At 41.1% G+C, this 26656-nt stretch overlaps 1 protein-coding gene and 1 long non-coding RNA gene across 4 annotated transcripts; one reads left to right on the plus strand and one right to left on the minus strand.

Moving 5' to 3' along the window:
- Positions 1–9337: 9337 nt before the first annotated feature.
- Positions 9338–11702, minus strand: LOC114159693 (uncharacterized). Its single transcript, XR_003598647.1, has 2 exons — positions 11458–11702; positions 9338–9499 (listed from the first exon to the last, which is right to left on the minus strand). It is a non-coding gene; the product is annotated as an uncharacterized LOC114159693 (long non-coding RNA).
- Positions 11703–13077: 1375 nt separating this feature from the next.
- LOC114159666 (uncharacterized) lies at positions 13078–19839 on the plus strand. 3 transcript variants are annotated; one of them, XM_028041724.1, is made up of 3 exons: positions 13779–13896; positions 16448–16576; positions 17617–19839. In XM_028041724.1, the coding sequence occupies exon 3, from the start codon at positions 17619–17621 to the stop codon at positions 19359–19361; it is 1743 nt and encodes a 580-aa protein (XP_027897525.1). In that variant the 5' UTR covers positions 13779–13896; positions 16448–16576; positions 17617–17618; the 3' UTR covers positions 19362–19839. The 3 variants fall into 3 exon arrangements, with proteins under 3 accessions (XP_027897523.1, XP_027897524.1, XP_027897525.1); XM_028041722.1 differs by lacking the exons at positions 13779–13896; positions 16448–16576 and adding an exon at positions 13078–13235; XM_028041723.1 differs by lacking the exon at positions 16448–16576 and having other exon boundaries at positions 13760–13896.
- The last annotated feature ends 6817 nt before the right edge of the window (positions 19840–26656 follow it).

The following is a 26656-nucleotide window of genomic DNA, read 5'->3' on the forward strand; positions in this document are numbered from 1 at the left end:
CACATGAAAGGCAAGAGCCAGTTCAGACACGGAAAACATTAACCTCAAACCAATCCAGGAATGACGAGGCGCAGTTCGAAAGAAAGGAGTGACCTGTGTGCCAGAGTGATTTAAAGATGAACCCTCCGGTTGGGCCACTTCTGTCAGCATTAATCCTCCGTAAACGCCAGAGGAGCAGCTGGATGTTCTCCTGTCAGCTACAAACAAAAGACCAGAATGTCAGAGATTATTCTGCTCCACAGAGCCGCTCAGGTTCTGTAAGCGAAGTGGTTTGGTGTTGGTCCAGGTGGAACAGGTGCAGCTTTAAAACATCTCTGAAGATGTTAGCTCTGTTGGTTCTGCTGCTTTAGCCTACGACTTCATAAAGCGCCGTTTGAAAAGTTACAGTCAAAAATGGACTAAAGCAGACTAAATTGTTATTTAGTCTGTCGAAGGAGAAAAAAATGGGGGTTTAGTATTCATTGTTGTGTTTTGACCCGGGGAAAAATAAATACTAACAAAATGCAGATAAACATTTGTAGTGAATTTGAGCAACTCAGTATGAGCAGAAAATAAAACTTCAGTTTATCCTTCTGTCCAGGAGAGGACTGAGCGTCTAGACCATAGGTGTCAAACTCTGGCCTGCGGGCCAAATTTGGCCCGCAGTGTAATTATATTTGGCCCAATTTCAAATTAATATTAGAGCCGGCCCGCCGGTATTATACGGTGGCAACACTGTGACGCCGCATTCACCACTTATACTACAAATCCCATAATGCTCTGCTGTTTTTTGGCGCGTCAATCAGGACAGAGGCAGACACGCCTCCTCCTCTGTGTCAGTAGCACTTATGGTAGCGGACATGGATGTATTAGGAAGGTGGTGATCCGTCTTTCACTCCTTGGGTGAAAGCCCCGGCGCACCCCGCATCCCCGGGCCTCTCCCCCAAACCACACTGTGACCTCAAACTACAGCTGTCACTGTGTTACCCTACCAAAAAATGGCAAAAAGAAAGACAGAAAATAGAACTTTTCTGGACAGGTGGGAGACAGAATATCTGTTTACATATGTATGTGAGCAACTTTTCTCCTCAGTGAAGATGATGAAAACGTCTCACAGGAGACGTCTGACTGACGAACACCTTTGTTCGATAATGAAGGTTTCCTCAGCTCAAACTCTGAGCCCCAACATTGATGAACTGGCATCCAAGAAAAGATGCCAGGTATCTGGCTTGGCTGCATCAGAGTAGATCAGTGTGTCGCAAAATGAGCAATAAATACGTTTTCTATGCACCTTTTCTTGTTACTCCAAGGCCTGAATGGTTTATTCATAGTTTATTTAATGATTTATTCATAGTTGTTATTTTATTTTATTTTCTAATTTATTAGTTTGTCTACGAAGCTAATTTTGACATTTACCTCAGAAAGGAGGCTTTCAATTTTTATTTAAATTTTATTTAATATTCCATTTATATGTTTTATTATTATTATTAGCAACTCAATTTTGCACGCCTGCACTTTTAAGTTATAAAAGCCTTGCTTGTTGAATATTTATTGTTAAATCAAAACTTGTTTGGGTCCATATTAAAAGATTCATTTGTTCAACCTTGGCCCGCGGCTTTGTTCAGTTTAAAATTTTGGCCCCCTGTGGATTTGAGGTTGACACCCCTGGTCTAGACCGACACATGCAGACGGGACAGCTAATTAACTAAAACATGAATAACCATGATGGCCCATTGGTTGATTTTAGTGACAGTCTTTGGGCTTATCCAATGAAATCCTTCAGTCCTCTTTGGCCTAATGGAGTCAGAGAGAAGAGATCTGCTGCTGGACGGCGGCTCAGAAAAGCTGCAAAGCTTCTAAATCCTCCCAGGAAAATGTGTCAAACTGAGACATTTTAATTTCCACCTGTTTTCACCACTTTATTCATTCATTCAATCATAAATGTCAGAGTTTCAACCAAAATATTTAGGTTGCTAAAATATTTAGCTTAGAGTTAAATAATTAGCTCTGAGCTAAATATTTAGTTAGCAAGCTAAACTATTTAGCTCTAAGCTAAATTCTTAGCATCAAACTAAATAATTTGGAGCTAAATATGTAGTTTGCTGAGCAAATATTAAATAGCTCAGAGCTAAATATTTTAGCAAACTTTAACTAAATATTGTGTTTGAAACTGACATTTATAAATAAATGAATAACATGGTGAAAATATGAACCATTTATTGCTAATCAGGTCCCATCTTTAACGATTTACCTTTATCGTCTCTTTGCTCCCAGCAGCTGCAGGCTGCAGATTTAAAGCTTTATGTTAGTTTAAACTGTGAACCACTTTAACTTGGCTTCAGTCGAGGTTTAATCGGCTTTAATCTACGTGGATTAAATGAGATCCATGCAGAGAAAACACAGAGTTCAGTTTAAATCCTCTAATCCAGAATAATCCATGAAACATCAGCCACATCCAGAACGCCTTCCTGGTTGTGGGCGTCACTCTGGCTTCCTGTTGCAGTCCACAGGTGAGAGAAACAGCAACAAACTGGAAGGTCATAAGGTCATCTCCAAACCATCTGGAGTCCATCATTCTGCTGTCAGCATGGTGGTGGAGGGGTGATGATGTGGGCTGTAGAAGCTGCTGCATCACTCTTTCATGAAGTTGAATGACAGATCGTTTTTCTGTCTGAATGCTTTCCAGGCTGTAATTTAAAATGTTCTTCCTTCAGGATAAATGTAATCGTCAGTAATTAGTCGGATCATCCAAACAGCCTGTAGAAGAAGATTTCACTGCTCAGTGGAGCTTTAATGGACATGGATCTGTTAATGATCCAATAATCAGGTAATGATCCACAGCTCCTCCAGTTTCAGGCCTAAAACATTAAAACCCTCCAGATTTAATGAAGTTTGGCAGCAGTCCGAGGTTTCTGCCAGAACTCGTTCCCACACAGATCAAACCAGCCGCCGCTCTCCCTGCTCTTTTAATGATTTCTTCATAAATGTTTTTCAGCGGTTTGGGTGTAACTGAATATGTTCCCATCATCTGAAGTGCTGCTCCCAGCCTGCAGGGAAAACTGCTGGGAACATGGAAAACACCTGGATTTGGACCCGGAGCGCCGCGGTTCACCCTGAACATTCAGGAGGATCTTCAGGGAGACGAAGGCAGGATGGACACACAAGGTTTTCTGCTTCCTTTGAGGTTTTTAATCAAATTTAGAGATAAAACATGAAGTAGTTCCACGTGTCAGTAAACTGAAAACAGCTGCTTAGGTCAACATTTAGAGGGATTGTTTCCAGAGTGGGAGAAGCATTGATATAAGCTGTTTACCTCCTGATGGAGCAGATGGTGTAGTTCTGGTCCGGTAGAGTCTACCGGACCAGAACTACAACTAAATGGAGGTGTCAGATTTTAGTGTTGGAGGATTTCTATTTAGTCTTTGGCTAAAGACCACGAGCCATTTCTCCTGCTAGCACAAGGCTAGCACGTTAGCTTAGGTTGTATTTACCCAGAATGCCCTGCGCTGTAGCCCACTTCCTGCTTTTGGAGCGGTCTCCGGTCCGCTTGGCGGATTTGTTGGGTTTGGATGAAAACAGACCTCAGCTGGACTCCAGTCTGGTGAATTTTTTCCTTTAAATTAAAATCCCCATAAAACCTTTATCATTATGAAAAAGAGCAAGGTTTAAACATCCGCAGCTTGGTGAGGATATAAATCACATCTGTGACATCACACAGGAAGAACTTTTCAGTTTGGCTAATATTAGTCTGAAAAAATTCAGATTTTATTTGTTGTTTTCTTGTTGACCGAGAAAGCCAAAAAACACAAAATAAAAAGTTCTCCTGGCTCCAAGTCGAGGGTTTCTGCAGAAACATTTGGATATTCTGCTTCAGAGTCGGGTCTTCTGTCTGCATATCAGGGCCGGCCCAAGGCATAAGCAAACTAAGCAGCCATTTAGGGCTCCAAGGCCACTAAGAGGCCCCCTCAGTGGAGCTGATTTTTTTGTTTGTTTTTGTTAGTAATTATTTCTATGTCGTTATAATATCAAAAACACACAATTTCACTATGAACTGATTTGTTTTTACAGTAATATATATTGGATAATGTATGTAGAAATTATTATTTTATGGATAAAAAGAAACAAAATGCTCTTGGGCCCCTGGTGACCGCGGTAGGTACTGCATGCTTTCCCGGTAACATGAGCTGCCGAGCAGAGCTTGAATACAAACGGAGAACTTTGTGCTGAGCTTCATTCATTTTAGTAACTGTATTTATGCCTGATCCAGACATTTTGGCTAACCAGAACCAGAACTTGACTCACACCACACTTCTAAACTTCACTAATAGAACTGCAAAAAAAGTGACGGCCAGGAGAAAAGTCCCCTTTCCACAAGTGGCCGCCCTTTGTTAGTGCATATGGTGAAAACGGTCCTCCATATGCAGTATAAGCAACAACACACACACACACACACACGCATCACAGGAGTCATAGTTAATGTTTTGCCTTGTGGGGAAAATCATTTGTCATTGTAAAATAAATATCAGTTTAAAAATATCTGTTTTTTTCTGTTTGCTGAGCTGCAGGTCTGAGAGTACGGAAGGCCTCTGTGCCATCACCATAGTTTCTATGGAAATTATGTTTAGCCTCCATACAAGTTAAACAATAGGTTAGCTTAGCTTAGCTTAGCTATAGCTTAGCTTCCTCCATGGTTTCTTTAGCAGAGGTTGTGGGTCTGCGCTGCAGAAAGATCTGAATTAAATGGGTTTAAAAGTGTGAAGGTGTTTGTTGTTGCCGGACTCTGGTTCCTGATTGGCTGATGAGCTTGGATCCAGCAGAACCGGTTTCTGTGAAAGAGATCGGTTTTATCTTTCCTGCCTGGTTCAGAGTCCTGACAGCAGCTCATTAAACCCAAACCGTGTTCAGATCACGTTTCTCTCAAACTTTCGACTCTTTACTGATTTATTTTGCTGCTTCTTGGATCCAAGTTTCTGCAGCAGAAAATTCACCAGAAGGAAAAATCAGCTTTTTTTCTTCATGAATTTCATTTGCTTTACAAAAATCTCTGATTGGTTTCAACCTGAATAACCTGGAGGATTCAGGTGAACAGGCAGGCAGGCAGGCAAGACGGAGCATGTAGATTTACACAAAGTTCAACTTAAAAACAAGAAGATTAAAATAAGAAGTTGGCAGATTAACAGCACCAGAAAATACTTATGCAGTTATTAAAAATACTCAGATTAAAACATGACATGCAATCCGAACTGCAGACAAGTTAAGATTTTCTTTAAAGTAAACTGAAATTAAAACAAAAAAAATATTTTAATATTAATTAATATTTTCTTAACAACAAAACATTGATAATTATTTTTGGGATTTGATTAAAACGTAACATTTTTATTTCCTATGTGATCATATCAGGTTTTTTATGAAGTTTAGGGTTAGGGTATGGTGAATCGAACGCAGATTAAACTGAAATAAAAATCATAAAATCAGAACGAGACGGAGTCAGCGCTCGCTCCTGTTTTATGATTTCTCGTTTGCATGCAGGAGTTTTACATTCTGAACAAGTCTGAACAGACGCAGCGGTGCAGCTGTGACCGGACGGGAGCCTGCAGGCGGCGGGGAGGAGCCACCTTTCCTCAGGTGGGTCGTCTTGGCAACGTTTCACTCAGCTTTTAGACAAACCAAACATGAAGCAACAGCAGCAATAAGCTGCAGAAACCAGATGACTCCAGTCTACTGACTGAATGAAATGGTTTTCATGAACATATCACGGAAACATTTAGGAGTTTTTAACTTTTTAACATTTTATTCAACATGCAGGAAACCTGATATGTTTTATTCACCGCAGAAATACAAATATGCATTTCTGTTCAAATCAAAGCTGTTGAAGCTGAATGTCAGAATAAATCATCATGATTTTATCTTTTCTCTGTAACTGCTGAGGCTTCAGTCATTCAGTTCATCCTGCAGCGTTGGAGGGAAAAACAGTTTAATCTGCATTTAAACCTGGAAACAGAAACAATGAGCAGATTAAATCTGTAAGTCATGAACAAGAACACTTTTATTTTTATGTCTTGGAATAAACTTAAAATATTTATAGCCTTTGAAAAAAGTAAAAAAAAATAAGCCCAAAATGTTAAACAATGTTAGACATTAAAACAAACATAAAAGATACAGTTCAAAATTCTGAACCGATTATATTGGACACCAGTTACATTATTTAGAGCTAGAATAAATAACTCTGATATTTGTTCAGTCTGGGAGACATGCTTCACATGTTCCTCATGTGTCCAAACCTAATTTCTTATTGGCAGAAGGTTATGGGAACAATTAACAGCACATTTACCTCCAACTTACTCTTGACGGTTACATTGGGACTTAGATTAGATTATAAGGTCAAAATAGGAACAAAAAAAGCAGAATGGTTAAAAATAGCCCTCACCACAGCATTATATTATTTATGTTATATTAAGACACTGGAGGGGACAAAATGTTCCTACCTATTCAGAACGGCATGCGGCAGGTTTAGAGAGCTCCTCTTACAACGACTCATCCTCAAGATCAACGGTCAGATTGATGCCAGGGAACCAGAGGAAAGACTCAAACACTATTGGTCCAGAATAAAAGATACAGTGTGTGTGAACTTTTTATTTACTTTATTTTATTTTTATTTTATTCTATTCTCTTTTGCTTTAGCTCCTTCTGCTGGCTGGGGTGGGGGGAGTACAGGAGGATCGGGACGGGATCAGGGGGGATGTTAAAAACTCAAGTCCTTCTCTGTACAACTACTTAATGTTGTAAACTTACAGCAGGGGCCTAAAGTGGGCCTAAAGTGGGCCCAAAGTGGGTCTTGGAGGCCCGGCATCCTGCATGTTCTAGTCTCTCCCTGGTTTAACGGACCTGGATCCAATGATGTTTCGTTAGACGTTGTTACCAGGGAGGGAACTAAAGCTTGCAGGATGCCGGGCCTCCAGGACCCACTTTGGGCCCCCTGCTTTACAGCACTGATGTTGTCAACATCGGTTTCACTGTCTCTTTAACTGTTGAAGGATTTAATAAACATTGAAAATTGAAAAAAAAAAAAACAAAACATAAAAGATTACATTTTATTTATTTTTGTGCAGGTACAAGAAAGAAGAAAATGATATTTTTGTATCTTTATTCCAGGGGAAAAAGACAATTTTGTCTCCTGAATACTTTCAACTTTGGGATTTTGGCCCTTGGTGCAAAACGTTTGGAGGGAAGTGGTCATGCAGATCCTTTCACAGTAAAAGCTGAACATTGGGACTGAAATAACGGAGCTAATGTGATAGGAGTTCAACTCATCAGCTGACTGAATCCAAAGTTAACAGAATATAAGTTTAGTTACAGAACAACTCCAATATTTGTTTTTGCGACTTGAATCTCCATTTTTTTCAGAAACAACAAATCCTGAAAAGTCAGAGGAATCAGGTTTTCTGTCTGAGCAAACACAGAAGTTTGACTTTTTAGATCAGCTCTGAGGTAAAACCTGCAAATCAAACACAAAACCAACCATCCGTGTGACGGATGGTTGGTTTTGTGTTTTCATCGTTTTGTATTTCGTCAGTTGGATGAAGACAGCTTCCCCTCCTCCTCCTCTTCAGGGTGCAGCTCCTGAATTCCTCAGAACTTCACGTTTCATAACTCAGCCTCATAAACTGGATTGTCACTCAGCTGTCGCTTCTTACTTTGACGAGCAAACTGATTTATAAGCTCGTTTTACTTTCTGTAAAGCAGAAAATCTGAGCTGCAGTTCAGGGAAACATGGAAATATTTTTGATGGTTTATTTAGTTTAAAGGTTTTTGTTTCAGGGATCAGGAAAGGCGGCGAGGTGATGAGGAATGAGAGTCAAACTGTATGCAGACGATGCAGGTTATTATTTCACTGTTGAACATGTAAAACTGTGTTATGTCTCAACTCTGAAGGTTGCCATGTTGGATGTGTGAGCGATTAATGGTGGGAATGCTACCTGGCACGCTACTGGCTGGCGATTAAAAGCAGCTGAACCCCCAAAAGCAGAAATAATGATGACTGTAGCTGTTAGCTTCTGCTGCAGTGCTAACATCCTGTCCACTGTATGTTAAGGTTTATTTGGTATTTGAACTATTCGGTAGTTAGAAGTGTTTTTTGAGGACATCTCCTGTATTTACAGATTTCTGTATTTTATTGGTGGCTGTAATCTCTGAATCCTTTAATCCTGGATCCACTGAATCATGATACTTCTGCTAATGTGCTAATAGTGGAGCTCATTTTCTGCCTAACATGTTTAGCGCACTTATCGTCTCTTAAATAAATTTTTCATATAAATTGTAAAGTTCTAATTTGATAAACTTTCGGTTGAATAAAGTTCAACATCTGCGCTGTAGTTTTGGTTGTTGACTGTAGTTAGTTTATATTCATGCTCTTATCAGGTTTACACCTGGCTTTAGCACTGTAGCATTAGCTCCTGCTAAATACCATGTTGATGTAGCGTGTTAGCAGGAATAAGATCATTGTTAGCGCTGTCGGCCTCTGATGGTAACCATGGGAACGCTGTGGAAGTAAACAGAAGAAGAAGGATTTCTCCTCCTGCACCACAAACGTCTGAAACGTTGATTTTAAAGGAAGAAGAGATTTATAACACAGCAGGGAGTCGACAGCCAGACCACCAAGGTGATCGGTTGGTTGTTTGTTTGTGAGCATAAAGTGAATCAGGTGTGCTGTCTGTGTCAGTGATCGCTCCTTCTGCTTCAGCAGAATGTTTTTTCCTTTGTGTCTGAGCTAAATGAAGGAGTGTTTGACTGCAAAGCTCTTCAGATGCTTCAACATCAGTCGCACAGAAGATTTCATTTCTCTTCATGAACATCATAAAAGCTAATTTAACAGATTTAAATGCTGTTCATATGACTCACCTCAGCTCTTAGCCTGAGCAGCAGAGAGAAGAGAAGCCAGCTGTGGGAACGGCCGAGACACGGAGGACAAGAACAAGACATGCAATGGTTTCATAGTCGTGTGTTAGAACGGCCTAGTCCAAGCCTAAGCTTAAATCCAATGAAAATCAAACTTTTTGTTGATTTTCTCTGATAAAGAACAGAGACAAAGTTCAGCCTGTGGACAAAACTGATAGAGACAAAAACCTGCATCTGGACCCAGCCAGAGGTTGTTCTGGCGCAGTGGAGCCCAAAGTCGGTTCTGGAGGCCCGGCATCCTGCCTGTTCTGGTCTCTCCCTGGTTTAACGCACCTGGATCCAATGATGGATCGTTAGAGGCCTGAGAAGAACTTGGACCTGCTGGACAGAAAATAAAACATGCTGCCGTCCCTCCAGGACCGACTCTGGACACCGCTGTTCTACAGAATAAAAACGCATGCCACACTTTTCAGATTTTTATTTTTAAAAATGTTGAATTGTTTTCTTCCAACGTCATAAAGATGTTCTACTTTCTGTTGGTTCCTGGAAACCCTCCCCTCTGTGGCTCGGAGCCGGGTCCAGCCGCAGAGGTTCTGGAAGGATGTCGTCCTTCCAGGAGATTTTCCTGTTTGACACAAAGTGAGAAACAAGCAGGCTGTTAAACTCTGCAGCAGTTAATGTAATTACTCTGGCTGATCGTCGCCATGGAGACAAATCTGCAGCAGGTCAAAGGTCAGATGAATGCAGGACTGGAATCGGTTCCTTCTGTCAGATCACAACAAAAAAATAATTATTACTAATTATTATTATTATTATTATTATTATTATTATTCCAGTCAGATCGTCCTGCAAACAAACAGGATCTGAGTTCAGAGGAGAGAAATTCAACCAGGAATCAGGAGATCAAACTGAAGCCGTCTGTCAGAACCTTCAGAACCATCAGAACCATCAGAACCAGGGCGGCTCCATGTTTGGGTGAGAACCAGATTATGTTCAGTTTCTCTGGTTCTACCTGCAGCTTGTTCCTCCTCCTCCTCTTCCTGCATCTCCCTGTTTTTACCTTATAAGGAAATGTTTACCTGCCGCTCAGTTTTCCCGTCTTCCTGTAAAATCGTCTCCAGCACCTGAAGCCTCAGGCTGTAAAGTCAGCAGCTCCGTTCTGAGCAGAGCGGAGGGAGAGCCAGTCGGGTCAGAACCTGAAGAGGCTTCAGTCGGTTTCTAACTGGACTTTAGTTCCTCAGTCCAGGTTTTGTGTCTGAACCTGGAGCAGCTTTGAAGCTTCTCAGTGGTTCCTATAATCTGACTAAAACCTGATGAAGAACCAAGTCAAGTTATTAAATATAGAGAAAATAATAAATCCAGGTTCTGGACCTTCATGTTGCTTCTGGTCAAGAATCTCATCAGATCTTCACCCTCTGAGAAGATGAGGTCAGAAATGACCCAACTCCAGTCCACTTGTCTAGTCAAAGTCCGGTTCGGTTGGTGAGGTGTGTATCCTAATCGACCTCTGACCTCTGGTCCTCAACTGGGTTCAGTTGAAGTGAACTCTGGTTCGGTTTGAATCTGAAAGCCAAGCAGACCAGAGACCGCTCCAAAAGCAGGAAGTGGACTACAGCACAGGGCATTCTGGGTAAATACAAACAAAGCTAACGTGCTAGCCTAGCGCTAGCAGCAGAAATGGCTCCTGGTCTTTAGCCAAAGACTAAAGATTAAAATCTGACGCCTCCATCTTGTTTCCATCTGGTGAAACAGGAAGTTGCTCTCAGTGTCTTCAGAGGTTTTTATGTTGTTTCCTTCAGTGGTTCATGGTGCAGCGCCCCCACAGGCCAGGAGGGGAACAGGTTGGTTTGGTTCAGAACCACAGCAGCTGGAGGTGGAGCAGATGGTGGAGTTCTGGTTGAACTGAATCCACCGGACCATCAGGAGAGAAACCAGCTAAAAGCAGGTGGAGAAGCAAATGATTAAGGCGTAGAATGACAGTTCCAGATCTGCCATCCTGCAGGTCTCTGGAGAGCACAAAGAAATAACCTGAAACATGATGAGACCTGAAGATCTGCTGCTGGGTGGAGATCTGCTGTTACGGTTTCCACCAGAGGAATGTTGGTTGGTTTCCTCTGAAGCTCCAGATACCTGAAGAGATTTGATCTCAGTTTAACCACAACGGGGTGAGAGAGAGAGAGAGAGAGAGAGAGAGAGAGAGAGAGAGATAGATAGATAGATAGATAGAACTGGAGTTTGTTTTGGTTCAGATCCAGACGAACCAGCAGGGATCATGGATTCCTCCCAGTATGAGTAACCAGTAACCAGTAAGTTTCCTCACTGGGAGCAGAATCCCAGGATTTGTTCTTCTGTTTGCTTTAAAGCTCCAGAAGGTGGCGCTGCTTTGAACTTCAGTTTGCTGGGATTTTCTGGGATTTAACTTCACGCCTGATGTTTTCCTTCCTGGTCCCGGTTCCCCCTGAAGCCTCTGAACCGGGACTGAGAGGTCAGGCCCGCCGTCGCCATGGCAACCAGCTGGTTGGTGAAACGGCATCAGGGACACGCCTCCTGTCCGGGTGGAGACGCAGGTTTCTGCACGCTCACCTGCAGGCGATGGGTTGGATGCTCCATGTCGCTGCTTGCTCCTGATGAACGGATGAAACGGTTCTTCTCTCCGACTCGTAGTTCTGGAAACAGTTTTTCTGTTCCTGCAGACAAACAGGGCTGACGACATGCTAACAGCTGGACCGGAGCCAGACAGAACCACAGGAACTGAACGAGTCTCAGTTCACCACGGTTCAGTCTCTGAAACCACCTGAGTCCCAAACTCGGTTCTGATACCTGCAGGACTCGGGTCGGATCCCAGCAGCTGGGCTGGCGGTTCACCTTTAGTTCTAGAGCAAAAACGAAGAAAGGCAGCAGAGTCATGCAGATGATCCAGGTTTATGTCATGAAGTTATGATTTGGTTCTGTTTTCATTCTGAATCCTGACCTTTAAAATCCAACATGGATTTATGGTTTATATCTCAATAAATCATTTTTATTGACTTCAAATCTTTCAGAGACAGAAAATAAAACAATCACAACTAAAGGAAACCATGTTAAGACTGGTTAATTAGTTTAAATGTGTCTCTGCATTTCATACGTTAGCATTTAAAACTAAAAGCACAAAAAGTATCTAAAACTAACAGCAAACTAAATCTTCAATAAACAAAATATTAATGCACCAGAAATGTTGCTGTTCAAGTTTCAGTTCACATATTTTTCTGTACTTGCAGGAATCAGGAAAACAGAATAAAACAAACTGCTTTTTATCATAGAAATGTCCTGCAGTGCCTCACGTCCTCCACTTGGTGGCGCTGCTGGTTAGCTTGTTGTGAATATTGGCCCTTTGTGAATAGAGTGAGGCCTCATCTGTTTCCTGTTGAGGTTAACAGAGAGTCCAAGCATGGTGCAGAATATTTTTCTGACTCCAGATCTGGAATCCTCAGAGTTTCTCATAACAAAGTTACATAAACTGTTACAAACTGAGCCACATGAAGCAGCTCCGTTTGGAGACTTTTCTTTTCTAAATCATCAGTTTTCGAAATCTTTAGATTTTTTTGGTTTATTTATTGAATTAAAAAAACATTTCTGGTAACCATAGAAACGCAGTCTACACCACCTACTCATAATAACTTAACATGTCTGCATAAACTAATGTTTTCATAAGCTGTCATAATAAAATCAGATGAAAGCGTTTTTTCATTCTGTGAAGTGAAGGAGTCTGACTGGTCGGACCCGGTTCTGGTCGGACCCGGTTTCGCCGCTCCTGCTCCCAAACTGCATTAATCCTGCAGGAACAGATGATTCCAGATTCTTCAGGTCCAGAATCATCTGTGAAGGTTTTTTCAAAAGTATTTGTTCCTTGTAACTGAAAACAATCTATAATTGTAAGAAGATGAGTGAAGAACAGAGGCAGTTTGCTAGGAAGCATAGAGATTAAACTCTGGAGCAATGGAAGTCCAGATTTACCCAGAGTTCCAGAGTGATGGGCGCATCAGGTAAGAAGAGAGGCAGGTGAAGTGATTACCCATCATGCCTAGTGCCGACTGTAGCAGGCTGTGGGGCAGTGCTATGATCTGGTGTTGCTGCAGGAGGTCGGGTCAAAGTTCAAAAACAGTATGCGCTCAAAACCGAAGTCAGCTGACTACCTGACGGCACGGGCATAGTCCAAGATTCCAATGCCAGGATTCATCTGGCCTAGATTATGAAAGGTTTCACTGAACATGGATCAGCTACCAGAGAGTCCAGACCTGAACCCAACGAGAGTCTTTGGGATGAGCTGGAGAAGGCTCTGTGCAGCGGTCAGACTCTGCCGTCATCAACGCAGTGGGGAAAAAGTAACGCAACACTGGATGGAAATAAATGTTCTGACATTGCAGAAGCTTATTGGAACAACGACAGCAAATGCATGTCGTGATCAAAGCCAAAGGCGGTCCAAAAAATATTAAGAGTGTGTGATCTTTTCGTTTGGTGGCATATTTGTTTTGGCTAGAGGGAGTAATAGCAATAACAGATCATATCTAACTGGAGGGCAGGAAGGCAAAGTAGAAGAGCAGAAAAAAGGATCCAGTTACGTCATCCTGAGACGAGACGTCTGGATTCATTCAGGCAAGTTTCTTTACAGTAGAGATCCGTCCAGGGGCCTGACGTAGTTTAGGTCTCAGTAAGGTAGAGCAACTGCAACTTTAAAAAGATGGATAAAATATATCATTTTATTTAGAAAATATATCTGTTATTTTTTACATGTTAGATAAAAAATTAATACAGGTATTGACAAAGTATGTAAAGTGAAAAAGACATGAAGCATTCAGAGGGAGTGGCCCAGCTTCCTATGATGTGTGATGTCCTGCTGAGCTGAGACAACATTGACTCTCCACAACTCGGAGGAGCAGCTTTGAGGCTCTGGCCTCTCAGATGTTGAGGGTCAATTTCTTCCTGCAAAAACAAACTCTGGACACCTTGTTGGACCACAAGCCAGCTCTACGGTCAGCTGACGCAGTAAGCTTTTCCAAAACGTCTACTTTTACCTAACATTAAAACCACATGCTGCATGAGGCTAAAATTATTCAGCTAGAGTGGATAGAGGAGCCTTTTTGCGGCGTTAGTTCGGTATTTGTATGGCCCATACGGCCCGGCTTCCTCTATTTTGCTATGTGGGGTTTTTATTCTCGCTTTGTTTGGGAAAGTGGGATGGGGGGAGGGGGGTAACTTTTTTGTTTGTTTTTCTTGTTCAAAAAGTATTTTACATGTTGCAATACATTGTCAGGCTAACACATGAGTGCTTTGAGGCCATTCTGTTGAACATTTTCTGTGTACCATAACAAGTCATTACAGGGCGGTGGCATAAACAGAGGCACAAACGGGTGTGGCATAAACAGGGCAGAGGCCATATTATTTCTTTCGAAAAGTTTCTGAAAAACAAAAGGCGAGAACGTCTCGCAGGAATTGAGACTGAATTGGCACGCTTAGAATTTAACTACAAGTCCTCTAATGACCCTTTGACTTTACAAAACATTTTTGCTCTAAAATATGAATATAACACCATCGTGTCCAGACAGGTGCTTGATCAGTTGTTCAAAATTAAGCAGAAACACTTTGAGCTGAGTGATAAGCCCCACAGATTATTGGCTCGTCAACTGCAGGGTTTGCAGGCCAACAGGGCAATACATAAAATTAAGTCCAGGACAGGAAAAATTATAACTGATCCAAAAGGTATAAATGACTCCTTTATAGAATATTATGAACGACTGTACATGTCTAAGGCAAAAGGAAATATCTCAAACTGGCTCAAAGATCTAAAGATGAGTGAAGCCGCTGGTGAGGCTCTTAATGCAGACATCACTGTGGAAGAGATCCTGGATGTAATTAAAGCATTCCCCAAGGCCAAAGCCCCAGGGCCTGATGGTTTTGGAACTGAACTTTATAAACGATATGCCGAGAGGATCGCTCCTCTCCTTCGGAGGATGTTTACTCATTCTCTTGATTCAGGTAAATTCTGACATTAAAATCTTCGCTAAAGTACTGGCAAATAGACTAAATAAACATATTTCCTCTATTATACACCCGGACCAAACGGGCTTTGTTCCTAATAGGTTCTCATTTTTTAATATCAGACGGTTAATGAACATTATGTATCATAAATATGACAGTAGGTTTCAGGGAGCGGCTCTTTGCCTTGATGCTGAAAAGGCATTTGACCAACTGGAGTGGCCCTACATCCTGACTGTACTTGAGGAGTTTGGGTTTGGTGATAAATTTGTGTCTTGAATTAAAACAATGTATGGTCATCTATCTGCCTCTGTCCTTACAAACCAGGACAAGTCAGAGCCCTTTCTACTGCACCGGGGGACCCATCAGGGTTGCCCCCTTAGCCCCTTGCTTTTCGCGGTCGCTATGGAGCCCCTCGCCATTAGTATTAGAAAACACCCCTTAATCAAACCGATTCAATTGGGAAACATTGACTATCACATTTCATTGTATGCTGATGATGTTGTGGTCTTCGTGTCACATCCTGAGCAGTCAGTGCCAGTTCTCCTAGACCTTATTCAGTCATTCGGTGAGATTTCAGGTCATACTATTAACTGGCAGAAGAGTGAATTTATGTCACTGGGTGTAAGCCTCACTTCCGACTTCTTAGATAACCTATTATTTAAAATAACGGACAAACTGAAATATCTTGGGGTATTCTGCCAAAGGACCCTAAACAAATTTTCAAATTGAATTTTTTGGAAAAAGTGGAGAATCTTTGGAAAGACACTGATAAATGGAGAACATTTCCTCTGTCGATGATGGGCCATATAAATGCTATTAAAATGGTGTCCTTACCTGCATTTTTATATCTTTTTCAGGGTCTGCCTATTTTTTTAACAAAGGCTTTTTAAAAATCATTAGACTCAATAATCCTGCCTTTTGTTTGGGGCTTTAAAGCCCATAGAATATCAAAAACTCACTTACATAAACCAACAGAGATGGGAGGATTGGGATTACCCTGTTTTCAGCATTATTACTGGGCAGCGAATGCAAGAGCCCTGGTATACTGGCAGGAAGGTGATGCTCAAGAATTGTCTGCAAATTCCCCCCCATGGGTGGCTATTGAAAGAAGTGGTGTTACTGACAGCTCTCTTCTCTTCGCAGCACCGATATCTCCCGCCATTAGTGGGGTAAATAATTTGATCGTTTTAAATTCTGTGAAAATATGGAAACAAATTAAGTTGCACTGTAAGTTACCGGAGACCTCAGTTCACGCCCCAGTTTACTGTAACCATGCTTTTCCCCCATCACTATCGGATACGTCCTTTAAAAACTGGAGACTGAAAGGCCTTAATACTCTGAAAAACTTGTACATTAACAAAAAGTTTGCTTCATTTGCTGAAGAGCTATTTTTCCCTTCTGGATACGGATTTCTTCAGATATTTGCAAGTTAGAAACTATGTTCGAACTAATATTCCGAATTTCATATCTCTCCCGGAAGAAAATAAATTCTGCAAAATTCTGCTGGGCTCTCCAGGATCGAACAAGTTAATCACGAGTTTTGTTGACGTCTTTGCAGAGCGAATTAACTTTACCACAGACTCCTTGAGGGCTGCATGGGAGGAGGAGCTGGGTTTGTGGATCGGGAGTGAGGTCTGGGAGTGAGGTCTGGGAGTGAGGTCTGGGAGGATTCGGATCCTCTATCAATGTAAGACACCAGTTAATTCAGTTCAAGGTGTTTCATAGACTTCACTATTCTAAAGTTGAACTGCACAGAATATTTCCTTCAACATCTTCAAAGTGTGATAAATGTAAGTCTGCGGATGGCTCCCTGTCTCATTTGTCCTGGACATGCCCCAAGCTCTTTCATTATTGGTGTGAGGTTTTCAACTTGTTTTCTAAGGTTTATGGATGCGCGTTGGTTCCTGACCCCCAGGTTGCATTGTTTGGACGCTCTCCTTCTTTGAGGAACTGCAGCATTTCTATGCAAACGACGGTGGTGTATGGAATGGTAATAGCCAAAAAAGTAATATTGAGACTTTGGAAAACTGACAAAGTTCCTCAGTTTAAAATGTGGTTGAGCGACTTTACTGAGATTCTCCATGTGGAGAAGCTACGATATGATGTTGTAGGTTTCTCTAATAAGTTCTGTAGTATCTGGCAGCCGGTTTTGGACCATCTTTCTCGATCCAAGGTCGACCCCGACACTCGCTCAGTTTCATAGTATGCCACCTTACGGACAGATAATAACGTCCTTAAGCAGAAATTGTACTCAATGCAGTGTAATCAACTCTTTGGATAATTTTCCTGACTTGCTGTTATTAATTTTTGTTTCTTTTTTTTGGTTATTGTACGTCTTTATTTTTATTACTGGATTGATAAGAGTATACTGCTTTCATACAGGATTTTGTTGCATACATGCGTGTGTATGTAAGTCTGCGTGAATATGTGTATATGTATATATATATGCTTCATACTCTCATGTATGATTTATGTATGTTATATTCTGAAAACCTAATAAATATATATATATTTAAAAAATTATTCAGCTTAGAATGTCATATCTGAGTGCATGATTATTCATATGATTAAATACCAACAACCAGAACTTTACCTCTCTGGGTTCTTCTTATCGCTCATTCTGGGCTCAAACATCAGGTGATGTGTTTCCTGCTTTAAATGAAGCTTTCCATAATCTGTGTTTTATACAACGGTGCTGATTGACTGTTTCTTGTTTATGTGTTGCAGCCATGGCTCTAAAGAGGTCAGCTTTGTTGCTGTTGGCTTCAATGATCGTCCTTCACTGTGTGCGGTCAGATCCTTTGACCTCAGCTGTCGGCTTGCAGCTGCCGTCTGGAAGTAAAGAGAAAACAGACAAGATCCTAAATTTTGGGAAAGAGTCCCTCTTTCTTCTCAAAGACAACATGGAAAGCATCGACTCTACGAAGCTGACAGCAGTCATGAAGGGCATTTCCAGCTTTGCTGCTTTTGCACCTGTAGTCTCCTCAGTCATCAACATGATCCTGGTCTTTATGCCTGAGGAAAACCCGGTGCTGAATGAGGTGAAGAAAGGCTTTGCTGAGGTGAACCAGAAACTAGACTCTCTCTACATTAAGATCTCCAACCTGGCAACAGATGTAAAATGGCACAACTATGCCAGCGTCTACTCCCAAGACGAACGTATCATCCTCAATACCTGGAAGAAGTTTAGTGAGTTTATGGATAGAAGGGAATCACCGAGTCCTGAGGAAACAAACCAACACATTAAAGCCTTCACCAGCTTCTATGAAAGACAAGGAACTGAGTCCAGTGTGTTGAATTTTTACCACTACCTAACAGTGGAGGGCATGTCTCTGAGCGAAAACATCAACGATCTGCTGAAGGAGAAGTTTAAATGTGACGTTTCTGTGGTTGGCAGATATAACTTGTACTTGAGCAGCTTGTTTTGGAAGGGAATGGTTCTCACCCAGTTCTACTGGAAACTCACTGATGTCAACACTAAAAGCAAAGAAGCTGAACATGTACAGATGTTCAAAAAGGTTTCTGAGGCTCAGCTATCAGCTGTGGAGTTCTGCCTCAACAACCACAAACAATACTTGGAGAAAGACGTGGATGAAATCATCAAAGATCACAGTTCTGACGAAGCGTCCCTCGCTGCTAAGGTGAAACGAGCTTTGGACGACAAGTACAGCTGGTACAGCTGGGTGGTGGTGGTGTTTGACAGCAGCCAGTCCACAAATCACAAGCTTTACACTGAGTTTACCTTCACAACTGATAAGTTTGTAGTGGGCATAAGCTCCACTGTGAAGGCAGATATGATGGATGTTGATCAAGTGAAGGATATAGCCAGAGAGTGTTTTGAAGATAAGAAATGTGAAATCAAAGTGACAGCACAGAGATGCAGCCATATATGGCATTCAAAGGATCTTGATTATGGAATTTTTATTCCTTTGAAAAAATATGTTGAAGTTACACAAGTTGCATATAGAAATCAGTTTGTAGAGGTTCCAGAGCCGTTTCACAGAGTGAAGTGTTACTGGGATGGATATGAAAGTTGGATTTCTTTTCATTACTCCAGACACTCGTCTGTCTGTGTCACCAATCAATGTCAGAATAACGGAAAATGCAAGAGGCTGGTCAGATCCAACGAGTGGTTCTGTGAGTGTCAGGACGGTTACTATGGAGACACATGTGATAAAATAATCAACATGACAATGTTGATTATGCTGGTTGGGCCTCAGTTAGGCCCAACCAGCATAATCGAGTATAAACAGTTACTCATGATCGGCGGCAGTATTTCTATTTTGATTTTTTTGTTTGTTTTGGTGCTGATATTAGTTCTGAAACGTAAAAAGTGTTTGTCATGCTGTCGACTCAACAGTTCAAGCCTGGAGTCAGAAAAAGTGGTGGAAAACAAGGTTCAGAGGATGGTCCAATTTCATGAAATGAGCCAAAGTGTTCATTTCAAAGAGATAAGCACTGGGAGAATATGAGTAGCTGTTCATTAATATCAACTGATTCTTTCACAGAAACAGTAAGTCCAGCTCCTGTAAGCCACTTGGTTCTTTTCTGTTTGTATTTTGATGCAAACAGAAAATACACAAACTGTTCCATGTTCATTTACCTCTTGGCATATATATGGTTCACTGCCTTGTATTCATTATTGTTCAAAAGGTCTTGCCATATAATGTCATTGTTTGATATCTGATCAGGTTGATCAACCAGCCGTCAGTAATTAGGCTCCTTGGTTTCCTTGGTTTGTTCATTCCTGTCGTTGCTCCTCCTGGATATTAAATGTGTTTATTTCTCCACCACAGTTTTGCTCTGCGTTCAACGTAAAATTACCTTAATGTAAGTCTGGATGTATTCAGTTTTTTATGTGTGTTGATGTCTTATGAAGATGTTCAGTTTTGTGACAAAAACAGGACATGAAAATATTTTAAATAAAAGCACCCTATTATTCACAGAACACATAGAAAGCTTTGGCGTCTAATTGCTGAATTTGGTCTCTTAACGGTTAAATAATTATGGCAGTTTAGAAAAGGCAGGAAGAAAAACAAAACAAACTGTTGTTTAGATAAGTTATATAACAGTCATATCAGACTAATTTTATCAGGAGGGGAAGGAAAACTGGGCTGGGTTTTCATAAACAAACCACTTCTAGTCAGAAACCAGGAAAATGGAGACAATAGTCAAATCACCGGCTGTAAAATGTTGCTTCCTCCAAACCAGCTGATGATGAGGACATGAAGCCACTTGACTGCTGTTTCAAACATCCACATCAAACCAGTGCTCAACTGGTTTGTGGGGAACCCCAAGGTTCAATCCTAGGACTCTGCTTATTCAATATCTATAAGCTCCCACTGGCTCAGGTTATAACAGGAAATAATATCAGCTACCATAACTACACTGATGATACAGCGCTGCACAACGATGTCACCAGGTGACCTTTGACCCCATCCAATCACTGAACAGATGCTTAGAACAGATCAATGTGTGGATGAGACAAAACTTTATCCAGCTGAACAGAAACAAAACTGAAGTTATTTTCTTTGGACCTAAAGAGGAACAATCTAGAGTTATAGATGTAGAGTTATAGATCTAGTTTTAGATTTAGAGTCAATGCACAGCTTCAATTATAACTATAACCTAGCAATCAGCCTGAAACCTGGGAGTAGTGATGACCTCTGACCTGTACCTTCAGAGGAGGGGCGCAACTACATACTTTCTGACGAACATGTCGTCGTCGCCCCGACATAAACTTGTACAACTCATTTTTAATTAAAGTATCAATAATAATAAATGTACATATATGTGAATAAATTGCTGCCTACAGGGCAATTAAAAAAGAATGAAACAAAAAACAGGGAAATATTTCATAATTTCATATATTTGAGCCAAAGAGCCTCGTCTGTTATCCTGTGTCTGCAGGTCTGAGGCTCTTTGTTAGCATGTTTTCTATCATTCTTAAAGGAAACCTGGTCCAAACTGGCAACCCACATTAATAAAACGGTGAAATAATATTGACCACAAAACACTGTATTTATAAAAGATATCAACGTTTTTCCTACACAATCCTTTAATGATCTCTTCACAATATTTATTTATTTACTATTAATCTATTTGTATGATTTGTTCTATAAATTGCCATTTATATTATTTTTCGGTCTCAGGAAATGATTGATGGATGAAGAGACTGATGTCTGGTTCTTTGGGTTCTTTAGGTTCTTTGGGTTCTTTAGGTTCTGACGGGTCTGCGGTTCCTCTCCTGATCCATTCTGTCTGATATCAAACCCACTGAATATCGATACACATTTATTTTATTGCTCCTATTAAACTTCACTGATCGTTTAGCCTGTTTCTTCCCCGTCTGTGTGTTTTCCAGAGGTTTTACTTTAAGGACGGTGTTTTATCGGAGGACATTTTAAAAAGACTCGGGTTGATAGCAGCTCACCGCGGCTGCGTAGCAACCGTCTCTAAGCAACCGTGACAACAGCGGCAGTTCGTGGGGCAGAGGGAGGGAGGGGTCCTATGTAGGTCCCGAAACGACCCTATAACCCTATATGACCTTAATATTTCCGTGTTTTGTTTTGGTCATTATTATTACACTTATTGTTGAGGTGTGTGTGATAGGTGCGTCTATCAGACATTATAGCAATACGGAATAAATCGCGTCCCATTTTGGTTCAATACAGCAACCGCCTGTCATTGTAGCCTAGCTTAAGCTAACCTGAATATTTAACTCTCTAGTTGATACTCTGACATTTCTTACCTTCTGTCTTTCAGCCACTTTGAAAAGCTTTTCTTTGTCTCTCCAACATCTTTATCCTTCCCCCTCTTCAGTTTTCTGTTTTGTGGCCCCCAGTTTTTTCTGCGCCATCTTTAGCTCCCTGTTGTCGAGGCTTTACTACAAATTTAAAAGAAAAAACGGGCCTCAGCGCTTTGAAGGGCCGCTGGCCAGGCTGCCTGTATGGGAGAGACGCCTAGTCAGTGCTGTTCCTCTGTTATTGATCATTTCATACACAAACAGCTGTTAAGTACATAAAATGCTGGCTAGAAAAAATAATTTCCCACTCTAGTGCAGCGCCCCTATGCGTTGCATACACTGCATAGCCACTTTTTGCGCCACTGCTCCAGAGCCACATAAAGACGGTCACAAAGTCGGCCTTCTGTCACCTGAAGAACATCTAGAGGACCGATGTCTCAGTGAGATCTAGAGAAACTCATCCAGGAAGAAAAACTAAACAAACTGTTGTTTCGATAAATCATATCTAACTTATATAACCTGTAAGTTATATAAGCTGTAACTTATATAACGCCTATATAAGCTGTTTATCTTCAGTCGCATTGATTCCTGCAGCAGCTTCTGTCCAACAAATCAATCCTCCAGCTGCAGCTGATCCAGAACGTTGCTGCTGGAGTTCTGACCAGAACCAGAACCAGGAGGATAGAGACATAAACCCAGTTCTCCAGAACCTCCACTGGCTCCCTGGAGCTCAGAGAATAAACTTTAAATCCTGTTAGTTTATAAATCACTGAATCACTGAACGGATCAGAACCACAACACATTAAAGATCTGCTGCTGGATCAACCTTCCAGACCCCTCAAGTTCTGGTTCAGGTTCTGGTTCTGGTTCTGCTCTGCATCCCCAGAACCAGAACCAAACGAGGAGAAGCAGCGTTCAGCTTCTATGCACCACAAATCTGGAACCAACTTCCAGAAAACTGTAAAACAGCTGAAACACTGAGATCCTTTAAATCTCAACTAAAAACCAACCAGTTTAGATTTGAAACGTAATAAATTCTGAATTTAACAATTTAATGTCATGTTTGATTGTTGATTCTATGTTGCATGTGTTGGGTTCTGGGGGTCTTGGTCCTTTTTTTCCTTTTGTTTTTCTTTTCCCCTCTTCCTGGTGTCAGTCTGTAGCATCACTGGCCCACTAGATGGAGCCAGAGGCTGTCTACCTGGGAGGCGCGCCCATGGGTTTTACGCACCTGGCGGTCATCATCTCATCATCCTCTGGGGGTTAAAGAAGCTGACTGCCAGTGTTAGAGATTTTTTGGTATTATCATTTTATTCTTACTCTAGTTCACATTAAGTCTATAGATCTTTGTGATTTTCTGTTTAAAGTGTTCTCTTCTTTAAATGACCTGGAGGTCACTACTGTCTGTTCAACTTTACGAGAAATAGATAACACTGAGTTTCTCAGACTTTAAACCCTTTTACAAGAACACCTCCTAATTTAGTAACCACCTGTGAACAGTCGTATTTTGTTTTCTTGACAGTATTGACCGAGATTTGAACCGGGCTCAGACCTTTGATCAGATATCACATCTGGAACTGGGTTGTTAGATGTTTGGGTTAGAAGCTTTACGACCTCTGTTGTTTTTCCTGACTGCCCCCTTGCCTGTCCTTCTTAGACAATAAAAACAGGAGCCGTTGTAAGGAAGCCCAGAATGCTCTGTGGATTCCTCGGAGAAAAGGTTCTCAGAGCCTTCTCCTTTTGCAAAAGCTCTACATAAAATTCATATACGTTGTCTGTGGTTCTTTCTTTTATTTAGGTTCGAAAGGAAAATACCTATCAGCCAGCACTTCGACGCCGGAGTGTTTTACCTGCTTGGTACACTAAGCCCCTCGGAGTTAGTCCTCTGAGCTTTTTTCCTCTAAGTAACTCTTCGTTGTCCTCTGTGGTCTTCAGGAATCGTTTACTCCTCGAGACGATTTGGATTCTCCAGAGTGGCTTCTGTTAGAATAATTATCTAAGTTTATTTACTTGTGAGTTTATTTGAAAGGTTATGTTTTCATATTATTATTTGATGTTACTTGACTTCTTTTCTTCTGTGAAATACTATTAACCATTTGTAGGATGTTTGCCTGGAGGCTAGAGACTTTGCACATTCCTGTGGTATCAGCTTCCATCTGTAACTGATTAGTTGTGGTCAGCCATGCCCTTTTAAGGGCATGCCCACAGAAGGTTTGAGAGCACCCTGTAGAAAAAGGTCATTGGTCAAATTCTTTGTGTGACTATGTGAAAAAGCCCAACCTCCTTCCTTGTATTTTCTAATAAAGCCAAATGCAGAGAAAGATCTGGCAGAGTTGATCCCAGACAGTGTTTTACAGCGATTTGTCGCGTCTTGGATCTTCCCTCGTTTCTGCAGAAAAGACAATGGCCTTGGTCTGAATCTTTGCTAGATAGGAATGAAAATAAACCTATCAGCTTCCATCCTGGCTTTTTGGTTAAAGCCCTCCTCGTGACGCCGTGGATGGTACCCACTGGTTGCCCGAGTCCCGTCTTCACCTCTCCCGTCAGATCTCAAGATTCTCAGTTGTCATCAGCTGGCAGTCGGACCTCACCTCCACCTCCGTCAAGTCATCGCTTACCTGCCCGCCCTCCACCGCAGCCTCCTTGCCTAGGATCCCGCTCGTTTATGGAAGCTGGATCCATTGACTTCAGCCTGGAACCCACAGACTACCTCCCTGATTGTGATCATTCTTTCCCAAGTAAGAACCGGTCTGTTCCCATTGTAACTCCCGTTTCCCAGTTGACCCGAACTCACCATCTCCTCCTGTTCTGCAGTTTTCCGCTGTCTTCCCGACTCCACCCCAGGATCCCCATCACATTACTTTGCTTCAATAAAAAAATCTTTAACTGATTTCTGTTCCCTGTGGTGTTCTGCATGTGGGCAAAAGCTTTTACGCCAACATGACAGCATGACTTTGTGTTTTTATGATGTAAAGCTGTTAGGTGAAATGTATTTTGTAATTTCCTAAATAAAGGAGCCATAAGCTTGACACTCTCCGTCTTTCCCATTCAGTCCACTTGATGACGAAAAAACGACAACCAAAAAAGAAAAAGGACTGGATCCTCTTAATATGGTTTACTTCAGAAATAATAATAAAAACGGTACAAAGGTTATCTTTCCATGAAAAATAAAAAATAAAGAAACGACAATTTAAAAGGAAAGAGAGTGAGGTCAAAAAACTGTGTGGCTCCACTCCAACTGCCCAACAGACTCTGGTTAGCCACACCCTAAAAATCCTTAATTCCAATTAGATATGCAAATTTGCAAGACATTAGTGTATCCAAATATGGTAAATTACTATGCAATAGATCCAACTAGTTAACATCTTTATCCAAATACACAAATTATAATAAGAAATATGAACATAACTTATCCTAAAGTCTGAATGAACAAAAACTGAATTTAGGCTTCTACATATTTGTTGTTTCCTTTATAACAATAGTGTTTCATATTTGATGTTCCTTGATTGTTTTCTTTTCCCTAAACATAAAGACTGTTTCTGTATGTTTTGATCTACTTTATCTCCATCTTCACAAGAGGGCCTCCCTGAAGAGAAGCAGTGATAACCGAGCTCACGGGGTTCATTACTCACCAGGACTTCTTCTTCCTTTGAACTATTAGATAGCTGAAGAACCGTCGCCTTGAAGATATACGACCTGTTCTGTTTTTACTCTGTGTTTAATGCAAGATAACATGTGTTTAGTTAGTGATTGTCATTAGCACTGCAACTAAAATGCTTTGTCCCCACCCTTTAGAGCTGCAGTGCTCTCTGTGATAGGGACTCTGAAAGTAATAAAAAGAGAGGAGCGGACAAATGTGTTTCAGAGCGGTTGGAGATTTGTAACTGTAAACACATCTCTGTCCGTTCTCCTCGCGAGAAACAAAGAATCTAACTCTCATCTTTTCTGTGTTGTTCAACTTGTCTTCAATAGGTGTCAAACCTGACAAAAGCTCTTTGAAATGCCTTCCTGCTGAAATGGGCTGTACAAATAAAATTTGATTAAAAGAAATTAACCCCTTGACTCTCGCCCCCTATATCACCAAAAACGGCTGAAAAGTTAAACCCAGATTAAATCAGCTGCTGCTCTTGAACAATTTGGAGTCCATGCAAAGCTTGGCCTCTTTCTGAATAAAGACATCTGGACAACATCTGATATACAAACTTCAACATACATGAGGCATCAATGAGGCTCTAATGAAAGATAATGACCAGAGGAATCCTCAGATAGACACATTATTACTGAGAGTGGATTTTATGTATAATTATGTAAATAAAATATCATATCTGTGGGCAGCAGGGGGGGTTAGTGTACAGTCAGACCTCCTCCACCCTCTTGCAATACTCTGTCCGTCCGTCCATCCATCCCCATCACTCAACGGTACGCTACGCTGATATGTTGTCATCCTGTTATCTGGGGAATCATTTCCCATCATTTGTTTTATAAAATATTCCTCTGATCCTGGTGGAGCTGAAGGCGGCAGAGAATTTATGAAAATCCTGGATAATCTGCAAACGCTGAAACACAGAAGATAAACTTTCTGTTACAGTCAAAGCAGACCAGCTTCCATAAATTCAGAAAGCTTCATCAGACCCTCTGCTTTGTAAGCTAATGAAACATCGGAGTTTCTCAGGTCGTTTAACAGCCTGGAAAGTCAGACATCTTAATTTTGATCTGAAAACTAAAAACCACAAAGAAAATATGCACAGATGGAAAATTCACTTGTGTGAAAATCAGTTTGATAAAAGTACATATTAAAATAATTCATTTATAGGCACCATTTGACATTTATTCCCATGCATTCAACACCAGCAACACTTCAGACTCACTTATAATGCTTAGTGTGTCTGAGCATTATTACAACCCTTTGTGATGTTTGTCCAGAAATATGCCATATAAATAAACTTTTACTTTTTTTATTAGTGGTTTCAGTCTTTCTCCCTCATATTCTCTTCCATTTCTGGAGCAATCAAGGCTTACACT

Source organism: Xiphophorus couchianus, chromosome 16, assembly GCF_001444195.1.
Source record: "Xiphophorus couchianus chromosome 16, X_couchianus-1.0, whole genome shotgun sequence".
In the NCBI taxonomy this organism is placed as follows: Eukaryota; Metazoa; Chordata; class Actinopteri; order Cyprinodontiformes; family Poeciliidae; genus Xiphophorus; species Xiphophorus couchianus.